General features: G+C 46.4%; 1 protein-coding gene across 2 annotated transcripts in view; it reads left to right on the top strand.

The window, feature by feature from the left end:
- The window catches only part of IGDCC4 (immunoglobulin superfamily DCC subclass member 4), a 96755-nt gene that overhangs the window by 58458 nt on the left and 19125 nt on the right, over positions 1-19172 (top strand). For both annotated transcript variants that reach the window (XM_079954196.1, XM_079954195.1), the window contains exons 7-14: positions 1335-1745; positions 3231-3395; positions 4801-4938; positions 5392-5562; positions 6938-7171; positions 10336-10443; positions 12237-12420; positions 17247-17374. In XM_079954196.1, the coding sequence (XP_079810322.1) occupies positions 1335-1745; positions 3231-3395; positions 4801-4938; positions 5392-5562; positions 6938-7171; positions 10336-10443; positions 12237-12420; positions 17247-17374 (1539 nt within the window). The remainder of the gene's footprint in view (positions 1-1334; positions 1746-3230; positions 3396-4800; positions 4939-5391; positions 5563-6937; positions 7172-10335; positions 10444-12236; positions 12421-17246; positions 17375-19172) is intronic.

Here is a 19172-nt window from a genome sequence, read left to right as displayed (position 1 = left end):
GGGGCTATTATTTCTGGGTCCTTGCAAAGCTGAATGCTGGGTATCTGCATGAACCAAGGTCTCCCCTGCTTGCTATGGGGCCCACTCACCACTTCCAGCCCCCCCAATCTATTCCAGCAGGAAGGACTAGAATAAATGGTTTTGGTTAGCCTTCACTTTGTCGAAGGGAAGGTACACGTTACTCCTGCCTCAAAGACTGGGATAGAACAACTTTCCCCAACTGGGTGTTCTCCTGATGTTTTGGGCTACAACTCTCACGAGCCTCAGTCAACCTATCTTAAGAGAAGCCCTTAAGCAAGTTTCAAACGCAACGCTCTCTCCCTACTTGGGATTCCCAGCAGCTGATACTGAGAGGCACACTGACTCTGACAGTGAAGGGAGAACAAGTAGCAACTCCTTATCTTTAAGGTAAAGGTAAAGGGACCCTTGACCATTGGGGCCAGTTGTGGCCGACTCTGGGGTTGTGGCGCTCATCTCGCTTTATTGGCCGAGGGAGCCGGCATACAGCTTCCGGGTCATGTGGCCAGCATGACTAAGCTGCTTCTGGCGAGCCCAGCAGCACACAGAAATGCCGTTTACCTTCCCGCTGGAGCAGTACCTTTTTATCTACTTGCACTTTGACGTGCTTTCGAACTGCTAGGTTGGCAGGAGCAGGGACAGAACAACGGGAGCTCACCCCGTTGCGGGGATTCGAACTGCCGACCTTCTGATTGGCAAGTCGTAGGCTCTGTGGTTTAACCCTTATCCTTATCCTTAAAGGTAAAGGTAAAGGTACCCCTGCCCGTACGGGCCAGTCTTGACAGACTCTGGGGTTGTGTGCCCATCTCACTTAAGAGGCCAGGGGCCAGCGCTGTCCGGAGACACTTCCGGGTCACGTGGCCAGCGTGACATCGCTGCTCTGGCCAGAGCCAGAGCCAGAGCCACACACGGAAACGCCGTTTACCTTCCCGCTGGTAAGCGGTCCCTATTTATCTACTTGCACCTGGAGGTGCTTTCGAACTGCTAGGTTGGCAGGCGCTGGGACCGAGCAGCGGGAGCACACCCCGCCGCAGGGATTCGAACCGCCAACCTTTCGATCGGCAAGCCCTAAGCGCTGAGGCTTTAACCCACAGCGCCACCTGCGTCCCTTATCCTTATCCTTATCCTCCATTAATTTGCCTGCCCTGAGTCTTCCAACATTCAGCTTCATTGGCTGTCCCTGGGTTCTAATGTTATCCATCACCATTCATGATTTTATGCTGCTCTATCGTGTCACTTCTTCCTTGCCTTTCCTCTGAATGAAATAGCCCCTTTCCTAACCTTTAGAAGCTAATTTTCTTCTTCTGCCTCTTAAGCTCCCCCTGTCATCTCCCAGGCTCCGGAGACCATTTCTCGGACGCGTGCCAGTACTGCCAGGTTTGTGTGCAAAGCAGAAGGAGAGCCGTCTCCCAGCATCCACTGGATGAAGAACGGAGAGCCTCTTTTGTCCAAAGGGCGGGTGAAGATGCAGAGTAGTGGCACCCTGGTGATCAACCAGATCGGGCTGGACGACACTGGCTATTACCAATGCGTGGCAGAGAATCACCTGGGCATGGCGTGTGCTGGGGCCAGGCTGGTGGTGATCGTGCGGGAAGGTTTGCCCAGTGCCCCTAAGAGGGTGTCTGCCAGTTCTCTCTCCAGCACGACTGTCTTGGTATCCTGGGAACGTCCAGAGTTCAACAGCGAGCGGATCATTGGCTTCTCACTCCATTACCAGAAGGCTTCAGGTATGTCCCTTGAATGGTTGTTTTGTCATCATAGTTTGTATCGTGGCATATTGACTTTGTATTGACTTTTAGAAGACATCCGAAGGCAGCACTGTTTAGGGAAGTTTTTAATGTTTGAAGTTTTATTCTGTTTTTAATGTTCTGTTGAAAGTTGCCCAGAGTTGCTGGGGAAATCCAGCCAGATGGGTGGGGTAGAAATAACAATAACAATAACAAATTATTATTATTATTATTATCATTATTATTATTATTATTATTATTGGGCAGGTGGCCTCTTGGCCTCCTCCGACTTGAAGGTCAAATTAGCTAGCCTTCTAATGCTGTTTGGGCCTCTCTTAAAAGTCTGAATTTCTGTTTCAGCTGTAAGTTAATTTCATGCAGAATTGACTACCCTGTTGTTCTTTAGGCCACACCTGCACCATAAATTTAAAGCACATGTATTCCACTTCAAGAAGTCATGCCTCCCTCCCCAAGAATTATGGGAGCTATAGTTTATTAAGGCTCCTGAGAGTTCTTCACAACCCCTGTTCCCTTCACAGAGCCACAATTTTCAGAGTGGTTTAACAGTCAGTCCCTCTTTGCACAGAACTTTTGGGAATTGTAGCTCTGGGAGGAGGTCACTGCTGAAGTCAAAGCTCAGTATGAAGTCCTTCCCTCCTCCCCCTCCTTCTCCTGAAGGACTTGCTCACAAATTTATTGACAGCTGCACGAATTATGATATCTAAGAAGTGGAAGGGGCAAGCAGAATATAAAATGGAAGAATGGTATTAAAAGGTGTAGGATATAACGATCAATGATAAATTAACATGTGCCATTAAGCTAAGATGGGGAATATACAGGAGAAATGATTTTAAGGAGATATGGAGGGTGTTTGTAGAATTTGTACTGTTAAAATGGAAAGGGGTCAACCCATCACAAGAGATGTTGAAATTTTGGGAGGTTGGATAGTTGCAATGGAATGGTCTTGGTGGTGGGGTGCACATTTTTATTCTTATTTATTTATGATTATGACTTTGTCAAAATAAAAATAAAAAAGAAATAAAAAGCACAGTACGAAGGATATATGAAGGGGGTGGATGTAGCCCTGAAAAGAGGGAATTCTTGCTAAAAACCACTATGGGAACTGTAGCGCTATGAGAGGCGTAGCTGTCTCGTAACAACTCTCTTAACATATTCTTAAAACTCTCAACACACTGCAAGTCCCAGGAATCTTTGAGAGAAGCCATGACTGTGTAATAGCGCTTTCAATGTTTGGTGCAGATGTCACCTAACTCGTTGCCAGAAATGTGGGTTTGAAACCCTGATTGTGTTGAAAAGGTGGGAACAACCCCAGCATTTGCTTAAAAACCAAACTGCGTGCCGTGAAAGGCACACTGGACCTTTTCTGCGAGCTGCTTGCAAGAAGCCGCTCTGAAGAAAGGACAAAACACGTTCTTCTTTTTCTTTTCTTCTTTTTCGTCTGACAGCGTTGTGTACCCTCTCTAGGCGCTGACAACGTGGAGTACCAGTTCGCGGTGAACAACGACACGACAGAGTTCCAGGTCAAAGATCTGGAGCCCAGCACCAACTACGTTTTCTATGTGGTGGCGTATTCGCAACTCGGAGCCAGCCGAACCTCCTCTTCCATCAATGTACAGACACTGGAGGATGGTTCGTAGACCTGGAGGGGAAGGGACTATTCCCCACCCCCATGCTTCCTGGAAGAAATAAATCACATAGCGGGCCCCTTTATGTTTGTGTGTGTGTGTGTGTGTGTGTGTGCACGCGCACGCAGCAGTCAGAAGTATTTTGAACTGAAGGGGTGACCTTCATTTGTGTTTGTAATTAGATGAGGTTAACACAATTTGCTGACTCAAGCCTTCCCTTCCCCCCTTGCAAAAGCTGCATCAGGGAGATCTGGGTTTAAGGCGAGTTCACACACTCTGCTGGACCCCTAGAGTCCCCACTTGCCTGTGGAGGTTTTTCGGGGGGTCGCCTAGCCCTGACGTTTACCCCCAGAGCCCTGAAAGCCAGAACCGTGTCGTCCTTTACTTGGATGACACGAAGGGTGTCGCCATTCCCTCCGCAGCAGACCGGAAGATAAAATAATTTTAAAGAAGACAAATTTGTTCAGCAATCCTCCCTTCTTTGCTAGGTACAACAGTGACACATTTAATTTCTAAATGGCCTGTCTGGTCGGCATTCTGTTCTCACAGGAAGCCCAAAAGCAGGATATTGAGTGCAACAACATTCTTCCCATTTGTGGTTCCTAACAACTGGTATTTAGAGGCATGCTGCCATGGTCTAACTTAGGCATCGTGGCTAGTAGCCATCCCTGTGCCATTTAGGCACCCTGTTGATATGACACAGCATGCAGGTGCATTATTAAAAATAAAGAAATTGCCCTGAGATCAGTTCAGCTTGGCGGTTCTCATGCTGTGCAGTCCCGGTGTTTTGGTATCTCCAGCCTTCCCCCTTGGAAATGTCTCTTTGCATTGGTGTTAGAAAACACTTCTGCATGAAAGAAAAACAGCCAGATTTCCTTTCCTAGAGGAAATAAGTTGGCTAAGTGAATTGCAGAGTGTGTTTCCGAATGTTCTCTTATTTATTATCCTTATTATTTATTATTACAGTTATTTGTCGCCTGCTACCAAAATGTCTCAAAGACACTTACAATTATAAAAGCAGGCATAAAACAAAATTTGAAATAAATAAAAGAACATAAATTTACGAAAAGTGCTTATCTTGCAATAACATAAAATGGTCAGCCCCTATCCTGCCCTACTGAAGATGAACATCAATACAGACTTGGGTAGGCCCTCAGGTGATGAACACAGGGTCCATGTAGGTTCATGTGGGGAGAGGTGGTTCCTAAGGTACTGTGGGGCTCTGGGGCATTTAAGGCTTTAAAGGTCAAAACAAACACTTCAAATTGAGCCTGGAAACCTATCTACAGCTAATCAATGAAGCCCTCCAGATTCAAATGTGCGTGTGTGTTTTCACCCACCAAATGGGTGTTTTGCTCATTTCCTTTGTGATGAGGTGGAGTCATCGCTTTTATCCTTCCACTCCCCAGTTCCCAGCGCAGCTCCTCAGCTGTCTCTTTCCAGCACAACACCGATGGAAATCAAGGTGACTTGGCTGCCTCTCCTTCCGGAACTCAGCAATGGCAGAATCACCAAGTACAAAATTGACTACGCTCCCCTCAAGGAGGGTAAGGAAGAGATGGTTCTGGTGCCAGAATCTGGGGCACGATTAGGGATGTAGAGAAGCAGTGATTTTCACCCTGTCCTGGGTTCATCACAATCAGTGCTGTTTCCATTCTGCTACAGTTCAGCTTCCAGCAAAACTGGTGTTGTTTTCTCACTCTTAAGCTTTGACCAAAACCAGTGCTTTTTCCCCCCAGGGGAAAATAGCACTGACCCAAACTAATGTAATTAATTTCACAATCAAATTCAGTGGAAGGGAAACATCAAAAACAGTGCAGAAAGTAACGTAATTATTCCCGTAAAACAATAGCTTGTACTCACTGGTGTTATTTCTGTTCCTGACCTCAGATGCACATGTGAACTGTGGCAATTTCTGCTCCCATTTCTGTTTCTGATGGAATTCTCTAGCACCCATCAGGATGTTAGATTCAGCATGTTGGGCTCTGTTTTTCTAACAGATCTGATTTCCTCAACCGAGGTTGGTGCAAATGAGACCCAACTTACTCTTCATGGCCTGCACCCTAATAAAGTCTACAAAGTGCGCATTGCAGCGAGTACAAACGTGGGCTATGGGGCCCCTTCAGAATGGACACAGCACCGAACCCCGGATAGAGACAACCAAACTCATGGTAGGTCAGCCCACTGCCCATGAGGATCATGTCCGCTGCTCTCAGGGCTTAGTAGGACATGGAGAGTTCTGTGTCTGCAAATGGAATTCGGATCCAAGATAAGTATGTGGAAGCTTTAATCAAAGGTAGGCATCATAATAGCCAAGGAGAGTGAGCCTGAGATCAAGGTGGCAATGAAATGCTGATTCCTTAATTTGATTTTAAATGTATATGTACCACCCTTCATCAGAATGGATCCAGAGTGTTTTCTTCCTATATAAATAAAAATGTAAGGCTGTCATCACGCAGCAGTCCATGACCACACCAACTCCAGGAACAGGTGGCAAGTGAGTGAGCAAGCAGCGTGGGTGGCAGTTCGCCCAGGCAAACTGTTTAACAGAGTGGGGGAGGCACTTGGAAACCTTTTGCCCCCCAGTGTTGTTGGGGTTTCGCTCCCATTGGCTCCAGCCATCTTGGTCAATGGTTGGGGATGAGGAAAGTTGTTTTCCAAAACATCTGGAGAGTACCGCACTGTTTACCCTGATTTAGTACAACCCTGTATGGTACCTTCTTGTATTTTTATCCTATTCTTTCTCCAAGGAGCCAAGAATAGTACATTTATTATTATTTTAATTTACACCCTGTGAAATATACTCGGAGTCAAGAGTGGATTTCATGCTCTTTATTCAGTTCATAGTGGTGAGGAGGAATGGAAGTTCCCCCAGAATGTCTGCTTTGTATACATTATTTACACAATGGGCTCCATGTGATTGGCTAATTCCGGGATTCACCTGTAGGCCAATCAGGTTGCGGATTTACTTCCACCTGGAGCTGGATTGGGTGACTCCTGTGGATGAATCAGACTGCTGCATTCTGAATCCTGTTGTTCTAGGACCAATCAGACTGCTGCCTTTTGGATCCTATTCAAGTCAGTACATAACACCCTGCCTTCCTCTCAAAGGAGCCATGGGCAGCAAACAAAAAGCTGATAAAACGACAACAAAAGCAATTAAAACAATTCCAGTACAGATGCAGACTGGGAGAGAGCTCTACTTAAAAGGCTTGTTGAAGGAGGAAGGTTTTCGGCAGGAACCAAAAAAGACAACAGAGTCGGTGCCTTTCTAATGGGTAAAGGGAGAGAATTCCAAAGGTGCCACAACGCTTAAGTCCCAATTCCTGTATTGTGTGGAGTGGGCCTTTTGATAAGACGGTATCTACATGAGGTCCTCACCTGCAGAGCAACTGGGGTGTATAAGGGGTGAGACAATCCTTCAGGTTTCCTGGTCCCAAGTTGAGTAGGGTTTTATACACCAAAAACAAACAAACAAACAAACAAAACCTAGCACCTTGATTCTTGAGGCAACCACTGTTGATGTTTCTTCCTTGCTTCCCCTAGTTCCGTTTGCTCCAACGGAGTTAAAAGTCCGAGCGAAAATGGAGTCCCTGCTGGTGAGTTGGCAACCTCCAGCGAACCACGCCCAGATTTCAGGCTACAAACTTTACTACCGCGAAGTGGCCACAGAAGAGATGAGTGAGGAGAACCTCTCCGAAGGTCCCGGGGATGGCGCTTGGGATGTTGGGCCGATAAAGCTGAAGAAGAAGGTCAAGCAGCATGAACTGACAGAGTTAAGTAAGTTCATTTGTTTGTTGAATTTATATCCCACCTTTTTTTGTCCAAGGATGTCAAGGTGGCGTACGTGGTTCTCCTCCTCCTCCCTTTAATCCTCACAACAACCCTGTGAGTTGTTAGGTCAGGAGGCAAGGACTGGCCCAAGGTCACCCAGTGAGCTTCATGATCAAGTGGGGATTTGAATCCAGGTCTCTGACACTCTAGCCACTACACCACATTGGCTCTCGGAAAAGGTTTCCTGTGCCCTGCTTGTTCCCGTGAACTGGCCATGGAGGTTGTCTGTGGCAAGGAGCCCACCAATGAGAACATTCTCCGATCTGTGTGGACCCAAACTTTCTAAAACTTGGGTGATCAGCCTGCGGCCTGAGGGCTGTTGTTTTTAACCTGAGGAAGGAGAAAACAGAGAGGCGGGATGAGAGAGAAAAGCAAGTGCCCCATTGGCTCCACCCTCTGCTGGCTTGCGGCCCTCAACAGATTACCCTGAAAGGAATGTGGCCCTCAACCTCATTCTAAATGCCATGCCAAAGAAATACAGCTTTTCCAGCTGGGATAAATGTTGCTACTTAAGCCAACTTTTGCAAACTTCCAGACACATAGAAGTTAAATCGGTTTCATTTCTTCTTAGTTCCTGCTGATTTTAACCATCTTGAATGTTCTTAAATACACTTAAATAAACATGGTGCAAATGTGGCGTTAGTTGGATACAACCTCAGTTTGTTGTGCTATGGATTGGGTAGGTAGAAATCCATGCCTGAAAGAGGAGGAAGTTGAGTTGGCGGGTGTCTAACAACCATAGAACATTTATTCTATGCGCCGTTGCCTGAACCAGGCCTGAGGTCTACCTCCATTACATTTGGGCTGTGACTGGAGAGAGAGGGCACCCTGTGTGGGCAGATGTTTGGCTGTGGGTCCCTCTTTTAAGCCTTTGCTCGATGCTGAGACACTCCTCAGCCAACACACACACACACACACACACACACACAGCCACTCTGCAGTTTGGACCATCTCCAGGCTGACTCTGTTCTGCCTGCTGCCAAGATTTTCAGAGCAGACAAAAAAGCCTTTTTGCTGCGGCGTTCTTAGGGAGGCCGGCAAAAAAAAAAAAAAAAAAAGAAGGAGCTAAAATGTTTTCTCTCTCTTCCAGATGCAAATGTGTGTTGCACAAGTGTAAAGCTTTTCTGATCCTTGCCATCCATGTGCTTTTCCTTGCGGGTGGGGGGGAGTGGCACCACTCGCCCCCCCTCCATACACACTTGCACAATCAAAAGAAGAGTGATACACTGGCACAGCCAAAAAGTGCTTTTGTACAGGCCGTATTGTGGTGGCGAAAGGAGTTGGCCATCTTCTCCACAGCAAGCCCTGAATAGGCACATCCTTAATTAGCAGAGCTTCATCAATGAAACCAACAAGAGGTGGGTGGGAGGAGGCCATTTGGGGAGGAACAAGGAGCTGGGTGTCCAAAGAGAGAATTGCCCCATTTTCCCTCTATTTGTAAACTTTGAGATGCTCAAGCAGTTCCCTTGAATAAGCAGATCTTACAAAAGAGGGGCGAAGAAAGAAGCAGGCGAGCTTTAGAACAGCCCTCTTGGCTTGCTCTCTCTGCAGCTTGGCTTGGATTGCAGCACAGCCAAAAAGGTTGGCTGCATCTGGCGCTAACACAGAATTCCCATTGCCGGAAAGCTCTGCTTTGGTTGCAAGGCCATGGTCTGCCCTGGATGGCCTTCAACAATACAGCAGGTCCATGCACTCATTTAATGGGTTAAAAAAATGCCCTATTTATATTTTGGCAGCATCCAATAAAAATGCTTAAACAGCCTGTTCCTGGTTCGCTCTATTCAAGAGGTGGGGTCAATGGGAGCGTGGAGTAGAGTCGCTGTACAACCCCCCATAGTGATGAAATGCCAAAGGACAATTGCCTGGAGGAGGTTACTAAAGACTCACCCGGCACTTGATTCTAGTTGGGCAAAGGGAGATGGATTTGGGACGCCAAGTTTTCCCTTAATTTTAAATGTATTCATTACATTTATATCCCACTTTTCTTCTAAGGAACTCAAGGGGGCATACACACTTACCCCCCTTGCCCTTTTTATCCTCACAACAACCCTGTGAAATAGGTTAAGGTCTGAGAGTTGCGTTCAACCTAACGTTTACTCAGAAAAGATCCATTGAAATTCAAAATTAATGGGCCTAAGTCAGCTTTTACTTAGAATACAGTGGTACCTCGGGTTGAGTACTTAGTTCGTTCCGGAGGTCTGTACTTAACCTGAAACTGTTCTTAACCTGAAGCACCACTTTAGCTAATGGGGCCTCCTGCTGCCACCGTGCCGCCAGAGCACGATTTCTGTTCTCATCCTGAAGCAAAGTTCTTAACCTGAAGCACTATTTCTGGGTTAGCGGAGTCTGTAACCTGAAGCGTATGTAACCTGAAGCGTATGTAACCCAAGGTACCACTGTATATCCATTGAAATTAATGGGCCTAAGTAAGAGTCATTTATTTCAGTGGGTCTCCTATAAGTAAAAGTTAATTGAATACAATTCTGAGAGACTGTGATTGGCCCAAGGCCCCTCAGTGAACTTCATGGCAAATTGGGTATTTGAACCCTCGTCTTAGTCCAGCTCTCTGACCATTAAACCAAACTAAATCATCCAGATTTTTGCTGCTAATTGCCCTTGTTTCTTGCTTTTCAGTTTTTGGAGTTTTCTCTGATTTATTCTCTTTTTTGTTTTAAAAAGATACACCAGTTAATTATAGAACTCATGATCACCAAAATAAGTCCATGGGACACAAGGTACAGGTGGTTTAAGAAAGGGTAATAGGAGGTGTTGTCCATTATTAGGAATGGGTTGTATTTGATGCAGTGTTAACCTGAAGTCACTTAGCAGCGTACTTGTGCTGGTTCATTACCACAGATGGTTGTGTAATGGATTGTGCAGCACGAACCAGCTGTTGTGCAACAAGCTTCTGCTAGTTCCATTGTTGTATTGGATTCCTTCAAACTCTTCCATCTGCTAGGCCAAGAGTTCCTCCACTGGCGGAGAGAGAACGTTGGATACGTCGGCCCTTTGCTGAAATCGAGATGGTAGCCATGATTTTGCTTTTCTAAGCCATGCTGCTCTTTTCGTTGCTTGACCCACTCTTTCATTCCTCTGCTTATTCTCTCCAGTTCCTGGGAGACTCTACGAAGTGAAGCTGGTGGCGTTCAACAAGCATGAAGATGGCTACGCGGCAGTTTGGAAGGGAAGGACCGAGAGGGCTCCTGTAACTGTAGCAGGTAGATGCTGCTGCTGCTGCTGCTGCTGCAAGGCTTTGACTCCTGGCTCATGCTTATGGATGGCTTTCCCACAAAGCAATATGATAAGGCAGGCTTTGCCAACCTGGTGCCTCCAGGTGTTAAGACAAGGACAGCCAAAATGATCAAGGAGAGCCAGTGTGGTGTAGTGGTTAAGAGCGGTAGTCTCGTAATCTGGTGAACCAGGTTCGCGTCTCCGCTCCTCCACATGCAGCTGCTGGGTGACCTTGGGCCAATCACACTTCTTTGAAGTCTCTCAGCCCCACTCACCTCACAGAGTGTTTGTTGTGGGGGAGGAAGGGAAAGCAGAATGTTAGCCGCTTTGAGACTCCTGAAGGGGAGTGAAAGGCGGGATATCAAATCCAAACTCTTCTTCTTCTTCTTCTTCAAGGGAATGCAGTGCCAGATTCACATATAAGCTAAACAAGCTTAGGGCCCCGCTCTCCTGGGGGCCCCCAAAAACATTAAAGGAAGAAAAAAAACTGGATGTACATTTTATAAGATAAAAAACAAATAAAACTGACATACAGCAACAGTGTTTTGAGTTGTGTATGGACCTATTAGGTCCATCAGTTACCATATAGCATATATTCAACACAAGAAACAGCGACGATTTGTTGTTGACAAAGGACAGCTGGACATATAAAGGGCCCCGTTTACTTCAGTAGCTTAGGGCCTCATCAAACCTAAATCTGGCCCTGAGGGGATGGGAAAACTCCCCTATGAGGAAACGTTGCAGTATTGGGGACTTTTAGATGAGAGAAAAGATGCGTAAAAGGTGACACGATGGAAGTTGTTTAAGAACAGCAGCAGCAGCAACAACAACAATTCATTATGTATATGCCAACCATCTAACTGGGTTGCTCCCAACAGAATACAGTGGAACCTCAGTTGTTGAACGTAATCCGTTCCAGAAGGCCGTTCGACTTCCAAAATGTTCGACAACCGAGGCTCAATGGATGGTTGGCAAAATCCCTTGAAAAAATGGAGAAACGCGCCTCGGAAGCCATTCGACTTCCGAGGCATGTTCGAAAATGGGAGCATTCACTTCCGGGTTGTTGGCATTTGAAAGCCAAAACGTCCGACAATTGAGGTTCCACTGTATTTCAAAACAACAACGACAGCAACAAGAAAACATCAAATATTTTAAAATTCCCTTTAGATGCCGTTTGCACGGCATGGAAAAAGGAGAGAGAAAAGTTTTTCTCCTTCCTTCCTAACCCTGGAACTTGTGGACATCCAGTGAAGCCAAATGTTGGGCAACCCAGGACACTTAAAAGAAAAGACTTATTCAAGCAGAGCATAGACTATGAAAGGTGCTTCCATAGGAGGCAGTGGTGGTCCCCAAATGGAATGGCTTTAAAAGAGGGTTGGACGAGTTGATGAAGGAGAAGGCTCTGCTCTGCTTCCATGGTCGGAGGCAGTCATGCTCCTGAATGCCAGTTGCCGGACACCACAGGAGGGAAAAGAGCTCTTGTGCTCAGGTCCTGCTTGTTTGACTCATAGGCTTTTTGGGCTGGCAGCTGTGAGAACAGGATGCTGAATTAGATGGGCTGTTGGCCTGATCCAGCAGGTTCCGCTGAGGTTCTTATGGACCACAGCTCCAGTCAGCCCCATTTGACTTCTTCCACATTCTGTGGCTCATCTGACCACAACATTTCACCCTGCCTTGTTCCTCTGTAATTTCCGCTGCTGTTCCTTTGCAAGCTGGTCCAGGAGTCATCCTCCCTGCACCTGATTCTGCATTTCTTGTCTTCTCTTGATCATCCTTTCAGACCCTCCGCTTCAGAAGGGCCCACCACTGCCCCCGGCCCATGTCTATGTGGAATCCAACAGCTCCACATCAATTTGGTTGAGGTGGAAGAAGCCGGATTTCACCACGGTGAAGATCGTCAATTACACCGTGCGGTTCAGTCCCTGGGGGCTGAAAAACGCCTCGCTTGTGACTTACTACACAAGGTAAGAGGGTGACTGGCAAAGCTAACGGGAAAAGTCAGGGGAGCCTTAAACCAGAAAACACATGAAGAATGGAAAATATTTAAGGGATATATATAAGATTATATTGTAAAAGTGATACCATCTTAGCAGAAGTGGAATGATACTTGTGAACAATAGATAAATGAAATACTGTATTTTTTGCTTTATAAGACTCACTTTTTCCCTCCTAAAAAGTAAGGGGAAATGTGTGTGCATCTTATGGAGTGAATGCAGGCTGCGCAGCTATCCCAGAAGCCAGAACAGCAAGAGGGATTGCTGCTTTCACTGTGCAGCGATCCCTCTTGCTGTTCTGGCTTCTGAGATTCAGAATATTTTTTTTCTTGTTTTCCTCCTCCAAAAACTAGGTGCATTTTGTGGTCTGGTATGTCTTATAGAGTGAAAAATACAGCAAATATCATAGTGGAATGTAAGAAAAAGGATATAAAACAAAACTGTGCAATAATACCATGACAATAGAAAAAGTATAACGAGAACAATTGGAAGTTTCTTGCAAAAAAAATGTATCTGATAGATATGAAATTCTTGGTTTCCCCCCCTTTTTTCTTGTTCTTTTGAAATTTTTTTTTTTATGTTGTGAGGTTTTTTTCTTTTTTTTCTATTTACTTCTGTATTTAACTTTGTTACACCTATTTTCGTTGTATGTTCTTATTTTAAACCAATAAAGATTTACAAAAAAAGAGAGGGTGACTGAGCACCCGTGCAGTCTGCATATGGGGTGCTGCTGCAAAGAAAGAGGACGGGTGTCAGGGGTTCAGGAGCAGAAGCACAGGGAAGAGGGGAGATGGAGAGCGAAGGGGAAGAATCTGAGGGCAGCGTAGGAGAAGATGACAGTGGCCCGAGAGATTCCATGAGCCTCTCCAGCGAATTGGAAGATTCACAGAAGGGGGCGCCAGTGGCCAGGGCAAGGGGATTCCCAAGGGGGACACTCCAGGAGCAAGGGGCCAGCAGGGACTCCCAGAGTAGCAGTTGGAAATCAGGACCAGCTTCCCCACCAGAGCATAGTGGGGGGGAAGAGTCCCAGGTATCGAGGGCAGAGGATTCCACACCAGGGAGTGAAGATAAGTCAGGGCTGGCCACGCCTCCATCGGAGAGCCAGACTACGGAGGGGAGGTCAGATCTGGGCAGTATCCCGGAAGAGGGAAGCAGTGACAGAAGCAGTGTGACGGTCAGGAGGAAGGTCACTGGGTTGGCGCGAGAGGCAAGTTCAAATGTACAGGAGCGCGGGACAGCAGAGAATGAGGATTGGGAACCGGGTCCTAAAGCCCGCCGGAGACAGGGGGAGGAGTCAGCCGACTCAGCGTCGGAAGAGTCCAGAAAGGGGAAAGCCCTGGCGGGCAGGAGGACCCAGAGGAGGAGAGAACAACGGAAAAGGTGGAGCAGGGCTAGGATCTTAAACTGGTGTCAGAGGGGAGGAGATTCAGACGGGACTTCGCGGGTCTAGGGTTTAAGACGTAGAGCTGCGCGCTGCGGCTTTGGAATGGAAGTTGAACTTCAATAAAGACTTTTGTACATAACGATGATCGGGCGTTGGTCCTCTGTGAGCTGGGACCTAGGGGCAGCTCCCTCTCTCCCTCCCTCATCTCGCTAGAACTTGTTGGCTTCCAATGAAGCTGAATGTTGGGAGATTCAGGGCAGAGAAAAGAAAGGGCTTCTTCACGTAGCCCATAGTTAAACTATGTGACTCATTCCCACAGGAGGCAGTGACGGCCACTAATTTGGAAGGCTTCATGGGCAAATCCATGAAGAATAAGGCTATCAATGGCTAAAATTGAGATATATATATTCACCCATACAAGTGAGATTTGGGCTACCATAAAAAATTGACCCTGAGGCACCCCAAAGGGCAACTTCACATTTCCCTAGTAAGCTATTTTATTCTAGAGGATGTGCCTACAAATCTGGGCGCAGAATCTGGCTACCAGCCAGGTTGTCTTATTATCTTTGCCTAAGAGGAGAGAGGCTCTGTGGGTTAAACCACAGAGCCTAGTACTTGCCGATCAGAAGGTCGGCAGTTTGAATTCCCGCGACGGGGTGAGCTCCCATTGCTCGGTCCCAGCTCCTGCCAACCTAGCAGTTCGAAAGCACGTCAAAGTGCTAGTAGATAAATAGGTACCACTCCGGCGGGAAGGTAAACGGCGTTTCCATGCGCTGGTCTGGTTCGCCAGAAGCGGCTTAGTCATGCTGGCCACATGTCCTGGAAGCTGTACGGCGGCTCCCTCAGCCAATAAAGCGAGATGAGCGCCGCAACCCCAGAGTCAGTCACGACTGGACCTAATGGTCAGGGGTCCCTTTACCTTTACCTTTAAGAGGAGAGAATTAAGTTTAGACTTGTCTGAAAGATCGGTGAGCCTCTTCAGCAAAGGATTAATGGCGTCTCTAAGAATCTCAACATAAAAAGGACATCTGAAAAATATGTTTGAGGCTTCCTATTTCCCCCAATGGGCAGGCGCAAAGTCTCTGTGCGTATGGGACCCTTCTATAGGAGCCTTCCAGAACCGGTGAGGGCAAGGCCGAGCTTCTAGCAAGAGTAAAAGCCCTTCTTGCGTTTCTGCATGTGAGGAAATAGAGATATGCTGCTGGAGCGGCTACATATCTCCCGTTTTCTATGATTTTATATTCGGGGACCCTTGTACAGTCCTGTTGTCTCTCTATGTCCATGATTCTTTGCCTAACCACGGATCTAGCGTGGCCCAGGCCCATAGTTATGAGGGTTTGGGAAGCAACGCCCAGTTTCTGAAGAGTGTTTAAGACTGCTGTCTGCCAGCCAGACTGAAAATGGTCACTCAGAATCAATTGGGGCTATGCTAACAAAGGCTACTAGCCGTGATGGCTATGCTCTGCCTCTATGCTTGGAGGCAGTACCTCTTCTGAATACTAGCTACTGGAGACCACAGGAGGGGAGAGGGCACTTGTGCCCGGGTTTCCCACAGGCATCTGATTGGCAATCTGGAAACAGTAGCTCATATTCTCCTGTCCTGTCCCCTTTATAAAGATCTGAGGAATGAGATCATCACCCCGCTCCCAGGCCACCCATCTGTGGCCACATTGTTCTTTCTGTTATCAGATCAAAATGATCAGACAACAGCAAAGGTTGCTAAGTTTATCGAGGGTGCAATGAGATTAAGGGCCACTATCTGAACGATAAACTTGATCATTTGATTGTCCTTTTTACCCATCGTTGTCTTTTTAATTGTACAGTGGTACCTCAGGTTACATATGCTTCAGGTTACAGACTCCGCTAACCCAGAAATAGTGCTTCAGGTTAAGAACTTTGCTTCAGGATGAGAACAGAAATCGTGCTCTGGCGGCACGGTGGCAGCAGGAGGCCCCATAAGCTAAAGTGGTACCTCAGGTTAAGAACAGTTTCAGGTTAAGAACAGAGCTCTGGAACGAATTAAGTACTTAACCCAAGGTACCACTGTATATATTGCTTGTTTTATGTTGCTATGGCCGTTGGCTAATGCGAAAAAAGTTTATCTATCTATCTATCTATCTATCTGATTGGCTACTGTGAGAACAGGATGCTGGACTAGATGGGCCATTGGCCTGATCCAGCAGGCTCTTCTTAATGTTTAGAAAGCTCTCTTGTGCACTGCAGCCAGTTGTGTCCCAGAAGACAATTGCACATGTGAATTTGCCTCAACAGATCATCTTGGAAAAAAGTTAACCAACAAACTTAAACTAGCCCTGGGAGAAGCAAAGGAATCCTTCACCCCAATATAGCTCCCCTTCATCACACATACAACCCAACAAGACCTATCCCCCTTCCCCAACAGCATATGAAATGATTTGGCCAGTCTGATCCAACACCCCCCCCCCCATAAAAACAAACCATACTGCAACCATCCGAACACAACCAAGCAAGCTCTGTGCCCTATAATCTCTCAGAAAGCCAATAAAAATGAATAAATATATAAAGGACCCATCCACATGATGCTGACACAAAAACCCTACACAAATACTGTGCAACAGAATGAAAGATCATATTTCTCCCCCATCTCTCTCCCTCCCCTCTCTTTCCCCCCAACTCCACAATGTCTATGACAATAGTGTTTTATACTGAATGTAAATGAACTGTAAGAAGACTTTATGAATTGAAAGCGGAGACACTCTATGTACTTTTCCTTGTTTATTTCCCTGTTTTGTAACACAAGAAAATATTTAATAAAAACTTTTAAAAAGAAGAAGCTCATATTAAATGGCAGGCAGGTTGACATGTACAGAAATGGCCTATTATTGGCAGCTTCTGCTGTGACTCATGAGAAGGGGCAATGAATGTGCATGTTACCTTTGTACACTAGGCTAGTTTCTATGCAGACTCTTACTGTCCTCCCTGCTCTCTATCCAAGCAGGCAAGACACCTAATGGGAGTTCAAGGGCACATTCCAGCAGGGCAAAAACATTCAAGGAGGGTGCAAAGCAGGGCTGATGAGGGGAAGTGCGGCCTGAGGAAAGCCTCTGGGCATGAAGTTCTCCAGCCCTGTACATAATCCATGACTTAATAAACCATATATTGGCAATCCATGGGTCAGCATTAAGGCCAGTGAGTTCTGCATCCATCAGTTTCCTGTCCTATCACAGAGAAGCCCATGACTTCTCTGAATGAATTCTTTGCTTCAAGTGGGGCTGCTATTAGGTAAGAATCTCAAATATCAAGCGGAGCACTATGAAACCACAAGACCTGCCATCTCTTCTGTTTTGACAGCTGCCAATCTTCTTACAGGGGTACACAGATTGCAGATGGCGTCATAATATTTTCTCCCTTGTGGGCATTCTTCCTTCCATAGCTCTGACGAAGACATCTTCATCAGTGGGCTGAAGCCATTCACCAGATACGAATTTGCCGTGCAGTCGAATGGCGTCGGCGTCGATGGGCCATTCGGGAATGCAGTGGAATGGTTCACCCTTCCAGACAGTGAGTACACAACAGAGTGCCTGATAAATAAATGTCTGCAGGTTTGGGGTGAAAGATTTGGATGGGGGAGTGCAGGCTACCTTACCTAACTGAACAATAGCATATGTGTTCCATGAAGGGCCGGCCCTATCGTTAGGCAGAGTCTCAGGCAGCAGATGCGGGATGGAGGCATTGACGGAAAAGGTGTTGGGCAGAACAGAGCTGGGTGTATCACTTGCTAAGACCGATGGCTGCTTATCTCCCAACCCTAGGACCAGTGGCTTCTTCACACAGCTCATAGTTAAATTGTGGCTCTCTCTCCCACAGGTGATAGTGATGGCCACCAACTTAGTTGGCTTTAAAGAGGATTAGACAAACTGAAGGCTGCTGCTGCGTTCTACCTCCACTGTCACATTCAGCTGCCATTTCCTTGGCTTCTGCATGTGGAATGATGGGAACAGAGGAGGCTCCACCTTTCCCTTTGCCTCAAGCAGCAAAATGGCTTGTGTTCTTACCCAGGTTCTTGCAGCGCTTAGTTTTCAGACTGAGAGTTTTAAATGTAAGTTTTTAGCCCCTATAACTGCTTAATGGAAAATATTCTGCTCTTCATTTTTTAAAAATTATCAGTAAAGATAGAAATCTCCAATACAGGCAAAAGCAAATAAAAATTTACGACAATAACTAATATTTGCTCTGCAAAGAAATCAATTTTTCAGTGTGTTAGAACTCATACTTTGGAACTCCCTACCTATTGACAACAGGCAGGTGACTTTGATGTACTCTTTTTGATGCCTGCTCGTAACATAATTTTTTTGCAAGCCTATCCACACATGCAGAACGTTGACATGTGTTTTAATCTGGTTTTTAGGTTATCGTTGATTTTAATTATTCTTAAAGGTTTTTAAATAGTTGTTTATTGTTTTATTCTTTTTGTTAACCACTTTGAGAGGGTTGGCTTTTTAAATAGAATCATGCAGAATATAAATTTTGTGAAATAAATAAAAATAAAAAACGAAGACACAACAGCAGCCTCGACCAGAAAAAAATCCAAATTAAGAGCTAAAAATCCCAATTTGCTCCCGTGGGCCTTGTCATCAGACAGCCATGCTGGCTGGCGGTACTGATGGCACTTGAAGTCCCAAACATCCAGGGGGTACCAGGTTGGGGAAGGCTGGAGTAAGCCATAAGAAGTTGATTTTCTGAGTCTCACAGGAAGTTGCCTTGTACCAACAGACCGTTGATCCACTTAGCTCTGTAATGTCTGCACTGACTGGCAACTGCTTTCCAGGGTTCCAGGCCTACCAGGAGGCACCAAGGATTGAACCTGGAACCTAGTGCATACAAAGTACATGCTTTGCCACTGATCATTGGTCCTTCTAGCTGAGCATTATCTGCACCAGCGTCCCTCTTCAACCTTGAAGTCCCTAGTGGTTGTTGGAGTCCAACTCCCAACACCCACAGGCAGCTTAGCTAAAGGTCAGGGAAGACAGGAGTTATAGCCCATCAATATCTGGGGACCCAAGATTCAAGAAGATCACTGTGGCAGTGGCTCCCCAGGGTTCTAGACGAGGGACATAGCAGGTTGGTGTCAGGCAGCACAGGATCCAACCCCCCACGGCAGGTTGCCAGGAATGGACAAGACAAGGAAAAGTTCTTACCAACTGCTTTTTATTCAATATTCACAGAGAAAGGCTGAGAAATGCAGCCTCTGGGATAAAGGCTTTGCTCCGCGTCAGTCTCCACCCCTCCCTCTCTCCCTTCATGTGTCATCACTATGGGTGCTGACAAGCGCCCTCTGCCTTTGAGCTCTTTGCTCTCC

This window comes from Podarcis cretensis (genome assembly GCF_951804945.1).
Source record: "Podarcis cretensis genome assembly, chromosome: 14".
Taxonomy (NCBI): Eukaryota; Metazoa; Chordata; class Lepidosauria; order Squamata; family Lacertidae; genus Podarcis; species Podarcis cretensis.
The sequence above is the reverse complement of the archived record's forward strand: the minus strand, read 5'-3'. Positions and strand labels throughout refer to the sequence as shown.